At 42.7% G+C, this 24,067-nt stretch overlaps 1 protein-coding gene across 3 annotated transcripts; it reads right to left on the bottom strand.

Annotated features, from left to right (window-relative positions):
- Positions 1 to 1,342: 1,342 nt before the first annotated feature.
- On the bottom strand, positions 1,343 to 23,865 carry DAB2 (DAB2, clathrin adaptor protein). Of its 3 annotated transcripts, none has more exons than XM_026037795.1 (15): positions 23,808 to 23,865; positions 13,103 to 13,271; positions 11,860 to 11,999; positions 11,023 to 11,121; positions 10,574 to 10,705; positions 9,206 to 9,289; positions 8,931 to 8,954; positions 8,614 to 8,661; positions 8,385 to 8,447; positions 6,978 to 7,613; positions 5,942 to 6,095; positions 4,838 to 5,365; positions 4,274 to 4,365; positions 3,473 to 3,537; positions 1,343 to 2,706 (listed from the first exon to the last, which is right to left on the bottom strand). In XM_026037795.1, the coding sequence occupies exons 2-14, from the start codon at positions 13,194 to 13,196 to the stop codon at positions 3,478 to 3,480; spliced, it is 2,154 nt and encodes a 717-aa protein (XP_025893580.1). In that variant the 5' UTR covers positions 13,197 to 13,271; positions 23,808 to 23,865; the 3' UTR covers positions 1,343 to 2,706; positions 3,473 to 3,477. The 3 variants fall into 3 exon arrangements, with proteins under 3 accessions (XP_025893580.1, XP_025893572.1, XP_025893586.1); XM_026037787.1 differs by having other exon boundaries at positions 3,473 to 3,540; positions 23,808 to 23,864; XM_026037801.1 differs by having other exon boundaries at positions 3,473 to 3,540; positions 7,320 to 7,613; positions 23,808 to 23,863.
- Between the last annotated feature and the right edge of the window lie 202 nt (positions 23,866 to 24,067).

Here is a 24,067-nt window from a genome sequence, read left to right as displayed (position 1 = left end):
CTTTACTATCACCAAAATCTAAACCACAGGWTAGCTTCTTAGAAGGCGTTCTTGTTCAGAAGTTTGCCATAATTCAGACTTAAGGCATCATGTGTTGGACAGTCACAAGATAGAACTAACTCGTGAATAAGCTGCTGTTTAGCAGTGAAAACTTAAGTATCTTGACTCAAGCTTAAAATGATCATGTAAAATAAAGATATTTCACAATGTTGAGTAGATCCAAAAAAAAAAAAAAAAACCACCCACACACCTTACTTTTGATTCCATCTCCACACTCACCTTTCAGTGGAAGAGAGTAAGGGCAGGCTATATTTTTTTTCCCAACCCTTTACTCAGGAGAGTCCAGGATAGGTAGATCCTTGAAGCAGCTATGAATACACTATAATATTACATGTAATGCTATGTATAATTGACACAGTTGGGGATGATTGAGGCTTTTTTTTTTTTTTTTTTTTTTAAGTGAACAGGCATTCAAATTAAGGTAGCAGACCAGCAAGCACATTTGACAAGCTTTTAAGAGGTCCTTCTGACCCAACTCATAGTTCTGCAATAGTTTAAGCTAGGTTGTCAGAATGACAACTACTAAGTCATAGTACTGCTGTTAGCATTAGCATGGCTAACACTCATAGCTCATTTTGATGGTTAGCTCAATACTCATCTTGATACTTGGCTCAGCTGCTTTGGTGTTCTAGCCTTATACATCAAGTTGACAGTTTTAAGTTWGTCTCCAGTACTATAGTCTAATCTAAAATGGTAAGTTTAATGCCTAAGAGTTAATCCATCTTCATTTGAAAAAAAAAATAGAAAATTTGTTCTGAGCAAGGTAGACATTCCCTCTCCCCCTTAATTCAGTTTCCCTCTTGTCAAATACCTCTTAMAAGCACTTGGAATAGATACATTGAAGGGAAGAAATGAAGTTGTCTAAGTTCATGAAAATGTCTGCTGGCTTCCAGTCTTGGAGAAGAGGATAAGAAAGCATCTTTAGCCTCAGAAGTCCTGAYCAACTCAAGCTGTCCRTTGGACAATGGGATGAACTAGTAASAGCTTACTTTATATATAGCTGAGGCAGCCTAGGAGGCTGCTCAGACCTAGGCCTTACCCAAAAAGTTACAGCAAAGCTTAAGACCATGCTATAAGATAGTCATATTAAGAAAGAGCAAGACAAACAATTCTTAGAAGTCTCTGAACACCAAATGCCAGCAAGGACACAGGGTTGAGTTTACAGGACAGAATCAACAGCCACACTTATGTTCATTTGCTATGAAGAGTTGCTTCTTTTTAATGTCATTAAGTAACATCATTTGAGATATGACAGTTTTATAACATTGTAACAACCATAAGTTTCTGTATTTCCAGTTTGGGACAAATAATTCATAGCTTTTTTTGCATTACAGAAAGTGCAAAAGAGGTTTATATACAAGACAAATTGCATGACTGGCTGGATTGGGTACTAAGGCTGTCTTCAAGTTGATTTTTATAGCTCTCCAGTTCAGCTTAGGCATTTAACAACACTATTTCAAGTTTATACTTAATATGAACAGAAAGACTCACACATCAGCCATCACTACTGGCCAAGAAAGTAGCTGTTACAGTTGGTTAAAAACCAACTGATTTAAAGGTCTGTTAGTAAAGAAGTTTGCTAGAAAAGGCACTGCTTTCAAAGGGATGGAGAACTACCTTACATTGAAGGCACARAGGTGATTTATCTATTCACAAGGAACCTAGGCATGGAGTGAAGCCTTGATTGTCTTTGTTTTCTAACATATTGGAACACGCCACACTGCCTGGTGTGACAACTCAAACTGAGCAATGTCAGGGACATTCACTGAAATATAAACAAGAAGCCTATCTGCTTGTTCCACTTGTCTGCCAAGCCACCTTAAAAAGAGAAAAAAAAAGTAATTTCCTTCCCTAAAAAAAAAAAAAGCCATATTAGCACCAAGACAATGTTTAGTGTCCATGACTACCTGGAGGCTCCGCAAAATGCACTTCAGCTTACCTGGCTCTATGGCTCCAGTACCCTCAGAGCTCTGAGGCGGGCAAGTTTGGTCAGTTCCACAGCCCCATGGCTTAGTCACCTTATTACACACTTAGGGCAGACTGCTAGCTTTACCATTTGGTGAATAGGCAACTATTAGATTTTTCCTACTACACAGTTTACCTCCTTGTGGCTCAGAGACCAAGTCATATGTCCAGTCACCAACTAGAAGTGAGTAGTGTCCACCAAACTTTACAACTAGCTGCTGCTGTGGTAACATGCACTGACCTAGTTGTTAAAGATGTGGAGTTATAGCTACCAATTCAATTCCCTCATGTGAGCGTAGCATTTCTTTCCCCAGGTACATTCAGTTCCTATATTATAGGACAGTAAGTGCTACAGAAACAGGAATTGAGGTGACCATATTTAAGACAGCATGACTTAGTGTTGCTAAGCTCTTCCATGGAACACTGCCAAGACTAAAATAAAATTACCATCCACCAATTTGAACCGGGGTGTGCAGCATGAGTCCAACTTCCCACTTGCTTTGCCCTGAATCTTCTTCACAGCATATTCTTTGAGGGCTCATTTTTCAATCCACTTGGACGTGTTTTAGATTACAGACATCGTGGAATGGCAGCAAGAGCAGCAGACAGCAAAACGAAACAAGTAGAAAAGTCACGTTGAGAAGAGATCCAGTTATTCCATTTGTCCTTTTCTGGTTATGCCTAGTATGGTGAAAAGGACTTAGTATTAGGATGGTTAAAATTAATAGTTTTACTGCTTAAAAAAAGCATAGAGCTTTTAAGAAAAAACACACCTAAGGTGATAAAAACCAGCACTTAATTTCTGTTAGAAGCTAGATTTCAGGAAAAAAGTGTAGAAACATGGAATAGGGTTGCTAGTTCAGCAGTTCATGTTCTCTGGTCAAGGTTAAGACAATCACACACACAGAAACCATACCTCATTCCCTCCCTCCTCCCAAAACCACAAACCAACACACTTCCCTTTCAGACTTGCATTAGTCTCTAGTGACAAATACCTCATAACTACACTTGTTTTTACTCTCACTTGGAATATAAATCCTGAATATTTAGGGGAGAGCTATGTGGCACACTGCTAACACCACACTTAAGGAAATACCTGAAGGTATTTAGGTCAGTACTTTGGAGTTTTGCAGCACATTTACTCATTAACTTTTCTCAGTGAAAATTAGTCTAAACCTCTTCTGGCCTTGAAATCTAAATTCACAGAACATCAAGATCCTTATTTCTAAGGAAGGGACACTGATTCAGTTTACCTAGAAAGAAGCCTTTACAAGTTTTACTAGACATATTCTAGCAGAGTATTCTTTTAGGAGCTAGGCAAGTGCTTGCCTTACTTCAAAGGGGCATTCCAGTTAAGCCAGTGTCATCTTCTACACAGCTCTTTGCCAAAAGTTTTCCAAACCAAGTTCAAAGCACAAAGTATGTTATATATTAGTGGAAAACTTACCTGATCTATGCAAATGGGTTGCCAAAAGGATCACCAAATGGACCAGAAGGTGGTTTCTGAGATTCCTTCTAAGAGAAAGACCATAGCCAGTTAGATTCAGGTTTCACCAGGTTTACTCTAGAGAATTAAACCAGCCAGTTCCTGTTCCAAACACTCTGCAATGTTCATTACGTAAGCACCAAGAGCAACACTGAGAAAAGCTGTCTAAAGCCATGTTGTAGTTATCTATTAGTCTGAGGCAAGGTATCTGCTAGGAAGGCCTGCACACTTAATGAATACTCATTTGGAGTTGAGCCAGGACTGTCATAATGAGATCTTTTAGCCAACTGCTGAACGCTGACTTAAGATATTCTGGAACTGCTCCAGAGTTTCCATTCAGGGAATCAAATGCTGCATCCTAAGCAGAGTGATGTGGTTAAGCCACTTCCTCCCCTGGAAGATAGGAAGCAGAGGAGCCTCCCAGTTGATGAATGGGAGCTCTGTGCATGTACACTCAGTCTGCTCTGCAGAACTAAGCACAGCCCAGGTACGCCTCTTGCAGTCATGTTATTTTGCAGTAGCTCACAACACAGGAGTGAAGGACTCCCCAGTAGTGCCTCCCAGCTCAGGACACTGGCTACAAATCCAAGGCAAGCGGAATTTTTCTTTGTTAACCCTCTTGCAAGTAATGCCCTGCTACACTAGATATTAGCCTCAGATATAGAGAGTGTTTTGTTCTCTGGTTTCTAAAACTAGAGCAGACTGGCCCTCAAATAGAGGTTTTCCCTACCTCAAGAGGAAAACATGCTTTTTATTACTTACAGTGGAGGTGGTGAAAAGGTCTGTTTTAGGCTGACTTTCAAAGAGGCCGTCAGCTGGCACAGCAGTCTGTCGAGGAGCAGGCTTTGGAGGTTCTGGGGAGAGGAGACATACTGCTGCATCACCAAACCTTTCAGACATGTACCCAGCTCTGTCTGTATAACAACTCCAGCTAGTCTAGTACACACTGCTTTTAGTAGTCCAGTAATTTTATGTCCTGCCTTCACTTCAGTACATTTACTCTAGACAGAACCTAGCTTGCTTGCATGGTCTACTTAAATAGTTTAGTCACTAGGTGTCAGTGTTTGGCCACTGCTGCAGGTTAAGTTTTTTATTTTTTTTAAGTTATTAGGGGAGACAATTGTTGAATCCACCATTTCTGTAGTCAGTAAATCATTTTAGTCCTATCTGATCAAGGCTAGTGGCCAGCCTCCCCACTCCCTGTACAGCTATACTAGTGAGAGATTTTGGCAGACAACTTGCTAGCTTCCAAGTCATCCTCATGTGCACTATCTTGAGGAATGCCTACTTTACTACTAAAACAGCTACCAAAAGCTCCAGAAGCACCTGAAAGGCTTTGCTGCTCCCCTCTCCTTGCTGGTACTGCAGGTGGCTTTGTCAGCTGGAAGTCTTTGAACATTTCCTTGACATCCTTCATTTCTCTATCACCAAGTGGATCCAAAGCAATAAAGGCATCACTCTCTTTCTTGGATAGCTCCTTCTGAGGTGCAGTTCTAGGTGGTGGCTGAGGTGGGGTTGTACTTGTTGTAGACATGGAAGGCAGTACAGATGGTGTCTGAGCAGGTAGTGTTGAAGGTGGGAATACACTACTCTGAAACGGATTTCCAACGTTGGATGGCTGTGCCCATGAAGTAGATGGAACTTGTGTTGGCTGTGCCCACAGACCAGGGGCCTGAGAGGGTGCTGGACCAAAAGATGCTGGTTGGTTCCAGCTTGACACTGCTTGAGTACCAAAGGCAAGTGGCTGAGTAAATCCTGTAGGCTGAGTAGGCATCATAGCTCCAGGAAAGACAGATGCAGCCTGAGTGAAGGCAGAGGTCTGTGCACTCCATGATGAAGTTACTGGTAAGCCACCTGGGAGGGAGAGTGTTACACAGCACTCAGCAACTTGAAACCTCTAAGTAAAAGTGCACTGATTCCACTGAGGGTACCAGCAAGTTGTTCTGCACATGCTCTTTGCAAATTTTGTTGCTTAAAATTTAAAATGAAGGGATTTGGCTGAAGACAGATAAGGTAGAAGTCTACCTTCTACTCAGCTCTTTCAGTCCTTAGTGGACCTGAGRTTGTTAGACAAGCAATAAGAACATTCAGTCATGGAAGTATCTACTGTACAATTATTGCCAGTTAAGCCTATAAGACTAAAGCTATAAGACMACTGTGATGTTACCCTGGCTTTACAAGTTGTGCCTGGTACACCTGATCTTGTGCAACTGAAGCAGCAAGCTGTCCTTGAAGTTTGAGACAGGAAAACCCAGGTCAGAGAGCAGAATTCAGGGTCCTACTTGCAGAATTTAGGGTCCARAATAGATAGAAAAAAGCATATGAACTTAGTACTGTACATGAAGTGAACTAGAACCACCACTAGAAYCACTGTTGTTGGTATCAACAGATGTGTTAGACTGTAGCAAGAGTTTTTCTTTGTGAACTAACCTACGCCAGCCAGTGGAGGTGCTGTGGTAGGACTTGTTTTGAAGAGGTCCAGTGGATTAGTTGGCACAGGTCCTGTCTGCGTCACTGAAGTCAAACCAAGGTTCTCTGTAGTTGGTGCAAACAAGTCCGAACTGAACAAGTCACTTGATGCAGTCTGGAAAGYAAGAAAGCTGTTGTGAGAAAGCTTGTCCAGGTATTGGCTAGCAAGATCAAGACTCCAGTCCAGAACTACACAGGCTTTTGTAACAACTACTGCAGAGCTTCAACCTCAGTGTGTTCTGCTAGGGCTCAAGTACAGAAGTCTCAAATCTCTCTATTCAGTTTGAGCATCTAGAATACTCATTTAATACTATTTGTATCAAATGAGTATCATCTACCTTTGACAGTTACTGTCAAAGTAATCAAGTCAGTTGTTAGACTAATGAGAATTAGTCCCACGTAAGCATCCCTGCTCATTCTGAATAGCCCCTGGAGAGAGAAAGCTACAATATTACTCAAAATTACTTCTAATAGGGTACATAGCAGTTATATCATGGATAACCAGGTTTCAGGTTATTTGAGTACAGGAGGAATGCAACTGAACCTGGTTCCAGTTCTGCCATCTATTCACCCAAATAAAGCTTGCTTCCAGGAGGCAGATGCCATCCAACTACATTGGTTTCRGTAAACTAGGGCTAGCATTCCTCATTGCGGAGGAACTACAGGAGGACAGGCACACAGCTATCGCAAGAAGCTCTGGCATTACATCAAGCATCAGTATACATTGCAGCATACTTACCAGACCTTTACAGAAGTATGGCAGCGTTAAGGAAAAAAAGTATACAAAATTTAGTGATCATAGCTACCGTAAAGCATTCTTGAAAGTTAGAAGATGCCATGGCTGCAGAGAGGTTAGAGAAAGCATGGTGGGTGGAAGAGTAGTAGCTGCATTGTGAAGGTGCTTAGCCAGTTATACAGTAGGGAGAAAGGAAAGATTCCTTCACCCAGCTTCTCTATGAGCATGCATTTCACCAGTAATTACTTGAACTTTGTTCACCTTGACAGACCTCCTTCCTCTTCCTGGCTTGGTACTTTGTGGTGGTGGGCTAATTGTTATAGACTCATGTGACATGAGCTGGATATTGCTTTCAGAATCCAGCTTTACTCCATTCTGCAGAGACAYTCCTTTGGAAGGCCCTTCCACAAACACATTTGATGGGGCTTTAAGAAAGCCATTCTGTTCTCTCTCTGGTACCCCATTTGGGGTTCTTGCTGCAGGCGGTTTACTCTCAAATGGCCACTGGCTTGTGAGTGCTTCTCGTTTGCCAGTTCTATTAGAAATCTGGTCAAACTGTTTACCAAAGTAGTCAATATCACCATTTGAAGCACCATTACCCACCGGTGTCAAACTACTCAGACCTTCTTTCTTCTGATCGGCAGATTCTAGAGAATCAAATGAAGGCTGTGCAGATTGGTCTGGCTGTGCAAAAGGATCATCACTGAAAGGGTCTGGATTAGGTGTGGGAAAGAAGCTGAGATTGGCAGAAAAAGAAGTCTCAGGCAAGAAAGGTGGCTGTGACTTTGGTTGTGGAAGRGAGGTTGTGATGCCATTCAAGAAGAGATCCTCTTTTGTAAAAGTCTGTTTGGTCTCAATTTCAGAGTTTAGATCCACTAACAGAATCTCTTTAGTTTCCTATTTGTTCAGAAAGAAAAATAAAGTTAGTTTTATGTATTAGTGCTTCACAGTATAGATTTTTTTTTAAAAAAGAAAAAAGGTAGCCCTGATTGCTGTCAGGGTAAGGCTTTAGCTAATACTAGATCAGTATGAAGTTTAAACTAAAGCTAAGTTTAACAAACCATAAGACATGTACTGAAAACACTCATGAGATCAAGGCTACTCAGATTCAGAAACTCACTTGTAAAAGCACCAGTTTTAAAATTGTTTAGTTTGGTACAAGACTTTTTTTACTGTCTAGAGGATAGACAGTCATTAAACACTAACTATACTTAAGCTTTTGCTGCCTTCAAACACATCCATTTGAGTTCTAGTCCTTTGTTTTAGCAAGCTGCAGTCACAATAAGACAACATGATTTCATAAGCTAGCACAGCCTGGCCTTCAGAGCAAGATTAGAAAGCTATTCACAAGTGGAAAATATTGCATTCTGTCTCTCCACCAAGCAGGGACTAAGAGCACCAGGACTGAATCACTTCCTGGAGGGACACCTATTGCAGCATTGACCAGCAATAGAGAATTGTCTCTTGGCCATCAGAGTTTACTTTGGACTAGCTGGCAAAGTTAAGTGATATCAACTAATATACTAAGGCACTAATATACTGATCATAGCTAGGCAAGTGTCTTKGTGAGACCAGGAGTAACAAAATCAAACAGATTTTAGCAGTAGGACTATTTTTTGCTTTTTTGCTTTGAAGAAGCTTTAGACAGTTAAGCAAGGCTCTACTTACTGTGGGACTGCTCACATCAGGAGGTGTGGACATATCCCCAAACAAGTCCATCTGGTCAACTCCCTTGAAATCAGAAATATTGAAAGAGTTTGCATCTGCTCTTGCATGAGCAAGAATTAAGCATTGAACAGGTCTACTGCAGGCATAAATAAAGATTTTCCCAATAACAAGGAGAAAGTGAGTTAAGAGCTCCTTAATATTGTCAATAAAGCTCTACAATTTCACCTACCAGTTTCAGTTTGTCAGCCTGATCAGCAGGTAGTGCTTCGTTACCATTCTAGAATAGATGGACAACAGTGTCAGTGATGATAGGAATATCAAAATTTGCCTTAAACAAGAGACTTGCATGCTTACATGAGCAAGTAATACAGAAAAATATGGGATATCACTACTCAGTATTAATTCTATAGATCCCTTTAATCCTCTTTCCAGGGGGAACTTTGCAATGGGCATTGCCTCTATACACTAGCAGTATAGACAAGTCAAGACTAGCAGCGTCATAGCAGCATACATTTTCAAGTGAAGCTGAGCTGAAGTTCAACTTACCTCAGTCTTATTGACTTCTTCACTCTGGAGAGGAAAAGAGGATTTTAGCATCTGTATGTCAGGTAGATTATTCAGAGCCTTTTGCTTTCARTATCTTACCAGGTGTGTGAGGTCTTCAAACCATTGATATTAGAACTACTAATCACTGACCTAAGACAATCCCAGGCCTAAATATCAAGACTTTATCAAGTCTCACAAGAAGCCACAAGCCAAGTCAGAGCTGCAACAAACTTTATGTTTATATAAGCTAGAGTAGTTTACATAGTTTTACTTGCCTTTTTCTTATCTTCCTCCTCCTTTTTCTTCATATTATATATTAGCTGGAAGAGGTCCTTAAGATCAACAACTAGAGGCTCAGCCTAGATGAGAAGGAAAAGATTTTAGGCCATGTGCTATACTGCAGCTTGCCTCAGAAATCCAGTGAGCCATAGAAGTACAACAATAAGGTTGATAGGCATTAAAGAAAGCAAGAGTCTAAAGGACAATGCATTTTCTGCATAGAAGAGAACATGCAGTATCCAGGGACAGCAGGGCACAGCAGGCCCAGAGCAGTTACCAACTGCTACTGTACCTTCTGTTAAGCTTTTTTTTTGGTGGAGAAAGGAGGAAGGAGTGCTAAAAACAGGTGATATAAAAAGTTTCATGTACACCTGACAAGGCTTTATCCTGTTCCCTCAGAAGTACAAAGCTATTTGGTAAGAGTCTCACAAGAAAAATCCAAGTTGGTCAGCCCTCCTCTTCCAACACTGATCCTGAAAAATGCTTTTCTAACATTTAAAGAGGGTTCAAACAGCTTGTCAGTGAGGCAGGCATAAAGTAGGACTGCCAAAGCCTCAGTGCTCAGAACAGACCAGTTTGAAACAGCACCTGTATCAGAATGAAAGTCTAAAGTGACCAAGAAGGGAGCGGTAGCCCCTGGCCATAGAGGGCCCTGTTCTGAGTCACCTAGTTGCAACTGTCTGGAATGGTTTGTGTTGTTGCTGAGATGGTGGTAGGTTAAACCATATTACTCAAGTGTTGCTTGAGGCATAAAGCAGCTGTATCAGTTTCTAGAACAGGACAAGCCCTATTCAGGCACCAGGGCCACCTTTGACTTGATGCTCACAGGTAATGTGAGACCTGTCCAGCAGATCCTGTGATCATTTTCTTACTCAAGGATTCTAGATACACAAACCCAGGGAGGGAGAGATTTCAAGAGTTGATTTCCGCAAGCAGTACAGTTGCAGCAGTCTAGAGCTACTGAAGTCCTGCTTAGTCCCCAGCTAGAAAAGTTTGGGTGTTAAACACAGCAAGAGACATCTATAGTTTGGCTAATCAGCATRGTAATTAACATGCAGCCACAGAAAGCCATGCTAATAGTTCAGTCCTTTCTCTAGAGAGGGCAATAGACATCAACTGTATAGCAATGGCTTTCATCTCGTTCACCGTCATTGAAGTCTACAATAAAACACTTCATGCCCTTGCTTACTGCAATTAATTTTGCTGAACTTATCCATATAGAGTGGAAGCCATTAGTGAGGAACTGGAACCATCTGTGCTTATGTTCCCCTAGATCTCATGCAGGGATGAGTAAAGCTCTAGATAGATTAATCAGTAGTTAAGTTTTCATGCTCTAGCAAGTAAAAAGGGACTTAGATCAATACCTGCTGTGCCGTTTTTATTGCAAAAAACTGGTGCTGGCCTTCTCCTCCACAAATATAGCCAAAGGCCCGGTTGTCTGTTACATCCCGAGCAATAAAGGAGATTTTGTTCACAGGATGCTCATGCTCTATAACCTAGAATCAGGGAAAAAAGTTAAGCACCTTTTGAACTGCAGAAARCACCACAACTGCCCTTCTCTATAGCCCAGGTAAAAGAAACTCAGAAGCTTCCAGTTTAAGACCATTTTTTTTTCAGGTTTTGACAAGCCACAATGGAATGCTGGAGTCTCCTAACAGGAAAACAGCCAAGTTACAACCTATTTCCCTCGCAGGGTCTCAGAGCAGGGCCTCCCTCCACAAGGATTAGTGCTATTAGGCACTAGTTCAAGTTGGTCTAACTTCCARGTTTCTCACTTTTTCAACCACCTTATAACAATGGAGTCATTTCTTACCCCAGTTTTCTCATCCATTATCTTGATACCAGCGAGAGAGATGTTTACCCATATCTTCTGTTTGTGCTGACCCTGGGAACGGGCTGCCACTGCCATTCCCTGGAGAGAACCAGTATTGAAGTACTGATGAGAACTCGGTTGTCTTGTGCCCTAGTTTACCTCCTTAGCTTCTCCRAGCCCATACTGGGTCTGTGTTAGAGTTATTCCAGTTACTCCTGTGCAACTCTCATTAGAATGGCATTGCTCTTGCAGCATGCCTGACTAGGTTAGAAGCAACAACTCAGAACCAGACTTTAATTTTCCTTTGTTAATGTTTAAGAGCTTTAAAGCCTCCTGTCTTAGTTCACAAGGCTGCTGCAGCAGCAACCTTACCTGATCCATGCAGCTTCCCAGCCTGAATGAAGCTAGGTAAGGATTCCACTTTCCAAAAATAGAATTATCTTGGTTGCTGCAACTTCCTATTTATTCTGTGATTCATCTATATCACCAAATGTCTACACTGCCATAGTATATCAGTTTGTGCTTGACATTCTTATAAAAGACATCCAGAGTTTTGTATTCCTCATCCAAGTGTGGATCAAGTCCACGCTTGAGCGCCCAATATGAAAACAGGAGACCCATCATTATGGAGTATTTCAAAGACATTAGAGAGGCTTGCTGAACTGTATTAAAAACCACTGTCCTTTGAGCAAAAGGTTACAGATTTAGAGCTTCTCTCTAGGTACTGCTGTTACTACTATTAAGCCCCGATTTACCACTGTCTCAAAATGACCATTTGATCTGCTTTCTGGGAGCAGAACAGAACATGTTCCTCACATTACCAGGTCAAGCCTTTACCTTCAGCTTCATCATTGAATCCTGACTCATTTTGTCTCCTCTTGCTTCTGGGACATCATCAATGCCAATTAGTTTAGCTTTGTATCTTACACCATCGCCTTTGAATCTAGCCAAGAGCGATTCATCTGTCTTTTCTGACCCTGGAGACAGAAAAAAGTTAAAAAAAAAAAAAGAGAAGTCTAAGTTGTGGCTTCCAGAGTTTATTACAAAAAATACATCTGCTATTTGYATTTATAATTGTCTTTTAACATAACTTACTCTACTCTTAGACTTTTCAGCAATGCATACACAAGTTTATTCCTTTAGAGTCATCGCGCTCTTGCAGAATTCAGGCTCTCTTCAGAGTGGAGCCCAATGCTTAGTATTTGGGGAGTGTATGAAAGCATTTGTCACATGATAGATAGAAGAGTTAAAGATTTATAGGGAATARCCAGTTAGTTATGATCACTAAGCAACAACACTAATCAAAATTAGTACTTATGCCTGGCTTGAATGTCAATTAAATCTTTCAGATGCCAGTCCCTTGTTTGTTACACCTAGTGATCATCTAGGTGGCCGTCGCAGTCCTTCTCAACCAGTATCAGTTTAGTTAAGCACTGCACTAGAACTTTCCATCAGTGTTGTTAGCACTGAAACAAGTCCTGGCACCTCCATCCCAACAATCACTGAGAATTTTGGCTGTATTTGCTGTTGCCCTGTTACTTCTACTTTTCTGAAGACCTTTATTTTCCTCTGAATACCCTGTGTACCTAAGTAATGGGTAGTAACGGCTACCTAGATTTTTTGTACCAAGGTGTTTACATGACCTAACCGATCCAAAGTCTATTATCCGATTCGCAGAGTTCTGCAGCTCCTCTGAGCAAACTGTGCGTGTGCAGCATGTCACACGTCACTCCCTCTTGAGCATGGAGCATACCTGATCACAGCCTCACACTGGCAGCTACCTGGATGCTGCTGGGAGAAGAACTACCTTGGAGGAAGCCTTTCACTTCCTCCAAGTCTCAATGCCTTGTTAAAGCTCCTGAGCCTGACTAGGAGAACCAGAGTCAGGAACTAAAACCTGGAAAAGGCTTTCAATGGTTAAAACCTGCCTTCTGGTTAGATTTTACTAGTTTGTTTATTCATTCTTTCAGTCAGCATGAAAGCTCAGAGTTACTGTCCCTACATAATGAATCAGATCCTAGATTTAGGCAAGCACAAGAAGTTTAAGGAGACCTTTATAAGAAGTACTCAAGTTCCCTACCTTTCTTTTTTTCTTTCTTTGAAGGTTGTGTTTTTGGYGGAGCCTGCGGCTCAGGCTGGCTGCTGATGGTAGTAGTTTCAGCTTCAGTAGACATGATGAGATGGTGGTCAGCTACGCTTGCTGAGATTTAAATCCAAATAGTAATCAGTAGGCAGGCATAATATTTTTCCTGGGAAAAAAAAAGTTGTTAGACCTGTTAGTTCAGGGTTTCTTTTGCTGAATAATGAAGTCCAGTAAAGCATGACAATTTGAGCAGTAGGTCATAAAAAGTGCAAATCAATGACCGTTCTCATGCAAAGACCTAGAAGTTGCACCTAAAGACTGTAATTACATCATTGTGCCCAATTCTGTCAAGCTTTTTAATTAAATTAAAAACACCTTTAAAGCTATTTGTAGCACTTTAAGTATGCTGCTAAATTCTTCTTCAACATGGCCAGCAGTGACTCAATAAGATGGAGGAGAATGCAAGAAATTTGCTACAACCTCTTTGAATACACTTAAGAAGATAACAGAGTGCTCAAAAGAAACCAGTGAGTTTCATTCATGCTTCTGTAAATAATGGAAGTCTGATGTGGTAACGCTAAATAAAAGCGAATCAATTCCTTGATCTGCAAACCATTCTAGAGGAAAAAAATCAAGTTTTCTAGACAATATCCAAGTGATCTYAAGGTTTTTGCATCCTTCCCTCCAAAAATATACCCTACTAAAAAGGCAAGATGAAAAAGTCTATGACTGCTCTTCACTGCATTTATTTAGAAACTGAAAGAAGGAAGACAGAATTATGACTGAATCAGTAGTTATTTACCACTTATCTGGAGGGTTACTTGTTTAGAAAAATTGTTGCAGAATGTCAGGACACAAGTAGAGTTAGGATCTGCTCTCCAGGATGCTCTGTTCAGAAAGCAGCAGCAACCTCAAGGTGCCCCAAACCTGCCTGCCAATGACCCTACTCCAGGGTGCAGTTGCACAGTTACTCACTGTGACTATGACCATCAGAGCTGAGCGCATCTCAGTTTGACATCAGAGTCAAATACAGTAACTAACAGATATCCTAGAGCAGGCCAGATACGCACAAGTACTTAGACAAATGTGAAGTTCTACCTCTTAGGCTGCTGTCTTGAARCTCTATTCACTCCTGCCTGCTTTGAGTCTGTGGAAGCAATTTATTTATTCACTTGGAGCCACAGAGGACAAAATCCTGAGGTGTAAGACAGTGAGCARGAATACACAGAAGTTTCAGCTTCTCCACAGTGAGTCTGGGAGCAATTGCAATGATTCAACTATTTTTTGTCAATACTTGAAGAAAATCTGAGCATTTTCCAGAGAGTTTGTTTATAGGACATATTTCCTCCCAACCTTTATCTTAGATCTGGCACAGCTCATCTCACCTGATGAGGCCTGTCAGACCACAGCAGTCATTTGTCATACCTCTGAAGGGCTCAATACCTTTAAGAATAAATCTAACAGGTAAGCAGGGATACAGGCAGGGATAGACAAAAGTTGCTTTAATACATGTTAAGTGACTAGCTCTTAACTACAGGGTGAAGACTRGCACATAACCCTGCAGGCTTTAATCCAAGTTTTCCATACACACAMRAAAAAGTGTGGCTTGCGTAAGTAGCAATCTAGTCTCCTTTGGACTACTGATGCCTAAGCCACAGGTAAAGCTGTTCATGCTTTAGCTTCCTTTTGTTTATTTGCATACCTATGGATACACATAAGCATCACGTAGCCTACTCAAGTACTTTTTAATCAAGACAAATTTATGTATTTGTAGTTTGTGCTCTTGTTTGGAGGTGCTCCTTGTGCTCTTTTGCCATAGTCARTCCTTTAAAGCTTCCTCACTCAGCCTGCAAGAGCAAGGTAAGAGGAGATCAGAACTCTTCTGTTACACCCAAATTCTGAGCTTATCAGAAGGTTAGCCAGCACAGTATGACAGGGTTAGAGATRCAAGTGCTTTAACTCAAAGCCAGTTCTGCCTTCAGTTATACTGACATAGCCAAAAGCAAGATCTTTCCCACAGCAACTGTCAGTAAACTGCTAAGTGATGTCTCTTGTATCTTCTCCATGTAGATAAGTCCACTGTTATCACCAGACTGAGCTTAACTACTCGCTCCACAATTGTATGGACTATTTTAGATTGCTAGGCTAAATACTATTCTACCTATATCTGAAGTCTTAGRCTGCAGGTTTCCCCTTGATGTTACCATCTTGGGATGGGCCTGTATCAGTAGATATGCACCATGTTCTGCTCACCCATTTACATTTTATTGTACTCCAGCAAAGTTAAAAGGACACCGATGGCCATCTCCATCTTTTCCTGCAGGCTCAGTCCTGYAAGCAGTGGGCAATGTTCAGTCCTCAAAAGTGACTGCTTTGGACATTCAGCTATGTAGTTACCTATTCTTTCAAGTCAGGCAACTGTTCATTCATCTACTAGTACTGAAGTTTCTCACATCCATCCTGGGAAAGTCAACCATAACACTGTGGGTAGACTCTACTTTTGATGTTTAAGAATTCTTTAAACTTCCTACAAGGAGGGCTATTAACCAGTAACAAGGCATCCTCAACATATCAAGAACTGAAGCATATTCCACACAGTTGGGCTGAGCAGTGTTTAGTTTCCCCACATTTGAGATGAATGCATCAGGGTGTTGCCTACCCCAAATTGTTAGATATTATTTCTATGTAGTTGCACAGAGAATTGAGTCTTCRTTGTGGCTGTAATCTGCCATGAGATTTACAAACCAGGCAATAATCTTCTCCCAACAGAAAGGCTTTTTCCTCATCTATCACAGCAAAGATAACTGCCTTAGTACTGAAGAAAGCTTGTGTGAAAAGAGGTTAGAAGCACTGAGAAGTCAGAGCCAAGATATCATAAACTAAACATCTGCTCCACAGTCTAATACTTTGTCCTTTTCACAGCCAGTGCTCCTKCTTTGTCCCTGAATACTGCAAGTACATGATTCAGCTTTAAGAGTTATTGCATGTAAATATTAACCTCAAATTAGAATCTGAGAGGCCAGGAGAGGACAAAAGTAGCTTTTACTGCCAAATCCAATGTATCCTGTTGGGAAGAAGTAGTAACCGGAAGCACAGCAACAGCCCAAGTGTTGAACACACTTCCCCAAGCCCATTTTTCTTTTCTCCTTCCTTTGAAGGGCTGGTCATGTTCTTCTAACTAGGAGCTTGTATCAGGACCTGTCGAATGCATCCTGAGAAACATGACCATTAAGTTCTCAGTAGAAGAGCTATCTTCAGGAGGTTGATAAACAAGTTCTCCACTCAAGGGAACACATTTCAAGACTTCGTTTTGCACACTGGAGATAAGACTACACAGGATGACAGCAATACACAAAATGCCTAGCAAGAGTCAAAGCTGCAAGCCAGATATTTTCTAATAATGGGCAATCCTGTCTAGCAGGATTCTACTTTTTGAAGCATAATAGTGCGTTCATGTGAGCGCCTGTAYGACTGACCTACAGTCACGGCAACACTCAAATTTGCTACATGTGAATGTTCCACATTTTCTGCTTAGTTCCTGCTGCACTGAGCATCTCTGAGAAGCACTAAGCATGCATTAATAAATCAGAATTATGGATGTTATTCACACATTTGCCTTTTGAACAAGGTCATCTGTGCTGGAAAGCTGAATAAGATACCACTTTAAATATGTTTTGTTTCATTACCAGAACATCTTTTGCTCTAACAAAGAGGTGTACAAGAGAGTCCATGAATAGATTTCCTATAACATGACACAAGGTTACTACAGTTTGGATAGCAAGTAAGCAGAATTTCCTATCCAACGCAAATAATACCATTAGATGGCTTCCCCTACTAARAAGCAACCTGACTAACTCAGTAGGATCTAGCAGAGCCAATATATGTGAAAAATATTAGCCTAACCTACAGGTAGGGCTATACTCAATATGCATTGACACAAAATGAGTATTTGCTTGGATACAAGTGCTTGTAGAGAGCTCAGACAGCTTTGGTATTATTCCCCTACAACTTATGTCATGTCTGGAATGCAAGAATGGCCTCACTTGCCAGAAGATTAACAAAATCTCCCTGACAGCTCCCACGTTGCCAGGACTAACTCAAGCACCTACAGTTAGCCTGATACAAGAGCAAAGGGCATTAGCCTAACTAGTCTGACAAGGAAAATTATCAGTCCTCTCCTCACAGGGTAAGGTCTCGAGTAGCAATGTCCCCCACTGTTCTGTTTCTTTGGCAGTTCTTCAAGAGGAGATCAGTGGTTTTATTGTAAGAAAAAAAAAAAACCCTATCCAGCTACATAATTTAGGCCATAGGTACTTGATCTTGCTTGAGAAGAATCATACTTATTTGCTTGGCCAGGTCCCAGCACCAGCAGGACAACTCTCTGGCTTAACCTAGAGTTAGGGATCTGTTCAAATATTCCCTTTCCTCCACATCCATTAAGCTTCCTACTTCTTCCATGCAGCTTGCTAGTTTGCTTTAAAGCCCTCTTTAATGCTCTGCCATCTCACTTAGATCAACACTTTACAGAGGTATTAAGACAGGCCTATATCTAGAGCTCCTTTACCAACAGTTGCCTTCTGGAGTAAGCTACAGCTGTAGTTATACTTCCCACTGCAAAATTGGGCATRCTGTGTGACCAAGGCTGTTGAACCCTCAGTAATGACAAAGAGGAAAAAGCAATGCTCATCTGCTAGGTAGAATAGGATTGTGGTAAAGGACATCTCAGGGAATACCTTTGTCATGACACCTGCTTCCCTCTAGCTCCTACCACAAGGTAGATAAGAACTTTAATATATAATTAGTCATGTCAGCTCCATATGTTGGCACTGTTGGTGAAGGATCCTGCCTGTGAACCTCTACCCAGACATCTTAACAAGTGGCAGATACACTGAAATGGTATTGCAACAGCTGGGCTGAACATGTTCCCATGATAACAGTGCGTTAGTCTCCTATGCTATTCGATTTTAAGGGAGGGGGGAAATCACATTTAAAGCTCTTGGAACCACTAAGTTAACAGCTAGGCCTGAGCAACCACTTCAGCTCAAGTGATGCAATCAGACTGGTACTTTTGCCGTTGTACTGTGTCCAAGAACATCATTACTAATCAGACAGTTTGTCACTTCTCAACCTGGCTAYGATAGTAATTGGCTCTATTTTGAGTTTCTTTTCCAATTGCTATGGGACCTGTGTTCTGATACATACCTACAACTGCTGTGGAACTCGTGACCAGTTTAAAAGACATACTCGGTTAACAACGTGCTATGGTACAGCTTGGCAAGTACTGTACTCATCTCAGTTCTGTGATGAAATGAGGTATTCTTCACAAGCTATGCAATCTGGCCCACAGAAGACTGAGTCTCAAGTACAAAGGAACTAGCCCTGTCATAGGCCCTTTGATAGGCACCCATGGACATTGATGGTTAGCTAAAGACAGACTTCTGTCCATCTCAGCTGAGGACTTGTTCCAGGAACCCTGCAGCATCTTGCAGAAAGTCTTTTCAACTCCCATGCTCAGCATTTAGTATCCATTCCACAGATTAAGAAATTACTTCACATCAGCAGCACCATTAACTTGGAATCTTATTTTTACAAAGACTAAACTCTTTCCAAGAGATCTATTTATTTGGTAATCCTGGCTCATTCTGACATCATACATTACAGAAGGTCACTAGCCTATTTTTTCAGTTCTTACAAGAAAGCTTCCAACAGAAGTTTCCTCGTATTAATCTTCCAGAAAATGAGCATGCTTCTCAACATGAGAGCAGCACTCCTTTATGCCTCTCAACGTGACAGCAACACTCCTTTATGCCTCTCACTTCAGTTTCCAGAGCTGAAGGCCCAGGTTCAGTGTCTCTTTAGCTATTGCTCAGAAAAGCATCACCGGCCTACACACAGTCTCAGGCACGATGCCTGCAGTGCTCACCCTCAGTTGTCATCAATATTGTTTGTCAAGACCCACTGGAGATACCAAGCAACCTGGAAGCACAGCAGTTTTTGGTCAACATGGCAAGTATTTACTCAGATGCAGAATGTCTGATTTAACATACACACACACACCCCYCCATACCACAAACACAGCACAAAGTTTCCCTTCCAACTGTGCTCCTAATGCTTTCCTGTCTAGGACAACTGTTTCTGATCCTCTTGCTAGTTAGCACAGCAAAGGACTCTTGCCAATAGCTGTGCTTTTCACCCCTTCTTCAGAGCAGGAACTTGACACATATTGAAGCTGTTATCATAGGTTATTTCAGCTGCACACTGTTAACTGTCCAGTGCTGGCAAAGTTATCCCTCCTTGCAGCCTGGGCGTGTGCAAACTGTTCTGGGAGAGATTGTACGTGTTTAGCATAGTTTATGCTGAATTATAAGTGTTCTCTCTACCTGTTCAAAAGGGCATCTGCCAGAGAAACAGGACTTTATTCTTCAGTTCACCCAGCTTAAACACACAGTCACCACTATACAGCCAACTACTGCAATTTGTTTATCCATAAAGCATTTACCCAGCCTGACAGTCCTATAAGTGGTCAGAAGTCTGTCCTTAATCATTCATTTCAGTGATACTTGAGAAATCCCCATTACTGCTAGCCTTGATTACATGGACTGTTGTAGCAGTCATTGGTCACACGGGTGAGGACTGACTCATGCAACAATATYCCTGGTACATTACTGGGAGACTGACGAGTCTGTTTGCACCTTATAAAGGCAAGTTCCACAACAGATTTTTCAGCCCTTAATTAGGTAGTATGAGGTATACYGCTTGTTACTCTTTGCCTTCTGGATTAGTCATTACAAGGGTCTTCGCTCTCACTTGTGTATGCAGCAAGACAGGTGGTAATGGATAATGGATAACTAACCAAGAGACAAATCAAGCACAATGTACCTACAGTTTTAAAAAATAAACAAGCATTTTTCCAAATTACACAGTGGCTTGTTCAGAAGCTGTCCTACTGAAGAGGTAGTAAGTGGCATTCACTACTGCAAATAAGTTTACCTGGAGGTAGCTGTACTTGCACATGCCTTTCATTTGCGCTACARGAAGTTTACATTATTGCTTCTAAACCCAGACTTAGAAATAATCCTGAAAAGGCTTCCCTAATTTTCCAACACTTCATCTGAGTGAAGATCTTTATGTCAGATTAAGAGATGTCCGATTGCCATTAGAAGGGTGCAAGGAGGAGAGCAGATGGCAGCCTTCCATCCTCTTCTGAAGCTTACAATATTTTATTTTACTTTTTTTTTTAAACACAGGCCCGGCTAGATGTTTGCAGCTGGATCTGTCATTCAAAGTGCTAGGACCTCCTTCTCATATATGCTACTTCCTACTCATATAGGAATTTTTGCACCCTCCTTCAAAGCACAAATAGCCCTGTTTAGCAGAAGCACAGAGCTACTACTACTACAGCAGAGTAACTCATCAGATGTGTAATTTGCAATTTTAATGCAACATTCTTAGTGCTCTGTACTCATCCTGTCCTCCCCAGGGAGAAAGCTCCATCCCTATGTGTTTAAGCTACAGGGCAGGGGGATTACAGGCTTCTTGCAGAAGGAGACTCGCAGGCATGTGACACATTAGCATTAAGAGTTCAGTATGCTCTGCTAGAAGAGCAAGTTGCCAGATGACATTGTCACAAAGCCTCCTGAACACCAGGGTAAAGGTCTGGTATCCTGTCTCTCTGACCTAGTTGCTCTCTTGAAGAGATAATTCTCATCAAATATTTCACTTTTCATCTCATTGCTTAAGGATACAACATGAACTGGCAAAGAGGCAGGAAATACAGCTGCAAGGCCAGCAAACTGTCCTTAACTGGCCCCACAGTATTGGGAAAGCTCTGTGATTTAAGGTGACAGACACCAGCCATAGGGCRTTATTTGAAGCTTAAAAAGCTCCACCAAGCATTGCTGGTGAGCAGCTCGCCCCTCAGGCGCAAGGGAGCCCACGCTAGGCACATCCCCTCACCGGAGCTGGGGCTGGAGTGGTCTGTGCCCCTGGGGACCTGGGCCAAAGAGCTAGACGGGAGAAGATGCTTCGTTCAGCACTCAGCTGGCCAGCTTGTATGAACAAGCTAATCCAGTCCAAACTGGTACATCTTGTTTATTGACTAGGCCTGCCACTAGCAAGCTGTGCTCCATTCAGCTTCTTTACAACCCTTAGACCCTTGAACCAAGGTACAACCTCAAAACCAGTCTCCTAAAGCCAGTTTGTTTTGGCACTTTCTGGTGCTCAGACACCGTATTCTCCCCAATCCCTTTGGCAGCCCCAGGTTGCATTTCTGTAGAGCCCACCATCCATCAGGTGGAGAGCAGCAGCCTCCTGCCAGGTTGTGCTGTAGAAACTTAAGACTTTTACCGCTCTTCCCTCCCTAAGGAGAGAGCCTTGATGCTCCTAATAACCTCCTGCTATCTGCTCATTACTTCTGCCAGGACCTAAAAAGGAAGCAGGATTGCTGTCAGTGCTGCTCCCAAAACAAGCCGGCTTTCTCTGGATGTGCAATTTATCCCTCTGTTGTAAAAGCAACTTTATGCTTTTGAAGTGCTTGCACACTGCTAGCTATGCTGAATACCATCCACAAGCATTCCCAAGAGCTGGCTTAGCCTGGCAGGTCACACTGCTGTCCCAGTAGTGTGAAGTTCACCAGTTAAGAACAGCATCAAYAGGAGGAAAAAGACCTTGCAGGTCTGGCAGCAGTTGCAATGCCGGGCATATTCTGCACTATTTACTACATATTTCAGGCTCCAGTTTTAAATCTGTTCAAACACCTRCCTGTGATTCTCCTCACCCCAAGGCTAAGCGCATTTAATTGCTTTTCCACAAAGCCCAAACTTTTTTGCCACTCTCTGCATGTAATGCCGTATCCAGATCACTTCTTAACATACCTGATCACAAAGCCTTAAGAACAGGTTCAATCACAGCACCCACTGGCTCCAATAATCAGGTTATCCAGGTGCTTTGACAAGCAGCACTCTCGTCACCAAGRAAGAGGCATATACTGCAGATGCAGAGATGCTGAGCAGCAGGCACATGGTAGAATGGATAACAATCTACCTTCCCAGAAGGAAACCAATGCCAGATTTTTGGCACCTGGCCCATGCTTCCAACTGATAGTGCTACACACAACCGCCAGTGCTCGGACAATACCTCGTTTGATGCAAGAGCACAGTAGATGAGAAGCACTAACCTAGCAGAGTAGCACTTGCCATTCTCCCAGTCTCCCTATCTGGAGGGAGACTGCACAGAAAGACACTCTTAGCCCTGATAGGGAGAATCTATTCAGGATTCACAGCACCTGCCATTGGCTCCACTTGTCCCTGAGCCTTCCCACTGTCCAAGTCATGAGGCTTGCTAGTTAATCCTCTGATTTGAGGTATCACCTGATGCTCATTTAGCACTGATATTGTCCTCATCAGTTAGTTCTCCACCCCTAAATGTAAACACTAGTGAGCTTCTGTTAGTAGAAATTGCTGCTTTAGACACAACCAAGTTCCCYGAATGTCCTGAGCATGTTAGAGACCTGACTATGCATCAAAAGGCATTTGAGTTGAACAGGACRGTAGTGATTCTCTAGGTAGACATGGGGGAGGACTCCTTCACAGCCAGGTGAAACTTGTTTTGGACCTTGGCTCTCTAGGCAGCTACCTCCTATCTTGTCCTCCTCCAGGGGAGGTCCTGTAATCATTCAATAGAAACTGATCTGAAGACTTAACAAACATCAGAGKTTTTTTTTWAAAAAAAAGTTACAGGACTTCACAGCTAGCTAGAATATGTGACTTCATAAATACAGATTCAAGTAAAATAAGGCATCTCACTTGTGCCCATCTACAGTTCACCAGTAGTTTGAATCCCTGGACTTGTTCTCTGGCCTGCATGCCCTCACACCCAGACCCTTTTGGACAGCATTGTTTTTCTTCCCATAGGGAAGGTACAGAAGAATTTTGTATTAAATTGTAGTCTTTTAAGGCAAACCAACTTCATTCTAAGGCAAAAAGAAATTCTCCCCCTTCCCACCCACCAAGTACTCAAGCTAATCCTATCCCTCCCTACTTCACCCCCACACCAGCATACTCAAGGTAATCCTACTTTACCAGTARATTTACTGGCTTCTCTACTAAAACACACCAAGATCACCTGAGCACAGAGCTCTTGTACCAACCCCCAGAGCAGCTCTGCTCTGGAGCAGCCCAGCTGTACTGGCAACACCTGCATTTTAGTGCTCAAAGCAGAGGCACTGCCTTGGAAGAGCAGCCAGCCTAAGTAGCATCATATGATGAGAGCATGAGAGGCTCCAATGCTCAGCAGCTGAGAAGCCAGCGAGCTTCTCTATTAGTAGAGAGGACTTGTTCCCATTAACCCTGCCTCTCTTCRCTAGACCCATCTGCTGTGAACAGGAGTCTTCACTTTCACCAAGGATGCTCCATCACAAATAAAAGCAGCTCCAGCACATCCCAAGCCTTCCCTCTTCTCCTGGAGGAGATGAAGGCATCTCGAGCTGTTTACGCAGAGCTCAGTGCACGTACATCCCCGCCGAGCCGCGCAGCCCTCCTCAACCCCACACGTGCCTGCTCTGCCGCGGCTCGCGCGCGGCCGGGGCGCCCCGCCGGCACCGGGGGGCTCCGAGCAGCCCCCTGCGCCGGCGCCGCAGCCCCGGGAGCCCCGCGCCGCCGTCCGCGGGCAAAGCGCCTCCCTCCCTCCCGGCCGCGCTACTCACGGGCTAGATGGGCGCCGCTGCGCGCATGGTCCGAGGGCTGCGGCCGGTGGCGCGGCCGGCGGCGGGGGCCCGGTTAAATATTCGGTTGCGCTCTCGCCTGCGGGTTCGCCAGCCACTCACAGCGAGAGATATGGTTTTAATCAGATGCTGGCAGCTGAGCGCTACCCAGGAATGCGCTATGATGTTTTTGCTGCTCGCTCTTGGCTACTCCCCCTCAACGTGTCGGTGCTCTCGGCCTTAACCCCTTGCGCGCCGCGGCG

Source organism: Nothoprocta perdicaria, unplaced genomic scaffold, assembly GCF_003342845.1.
Source record: "Nothoprocta perdicaria isolate Ctin4 unplaced genomic scaffold, notPer1 scaffold_1, whole genome shotgun sequence".
In the NCBI taxonomy this organism is placed as follows: Eukaryota; Metazoa; Chordata; class Aves; order Tinamiformes; family Tinamidae; genus Nothoprocta; species Nothoprocta perdicaria.
This window is presented reverse-complemented; position numbering and strand designations above follow the sequence as displayed.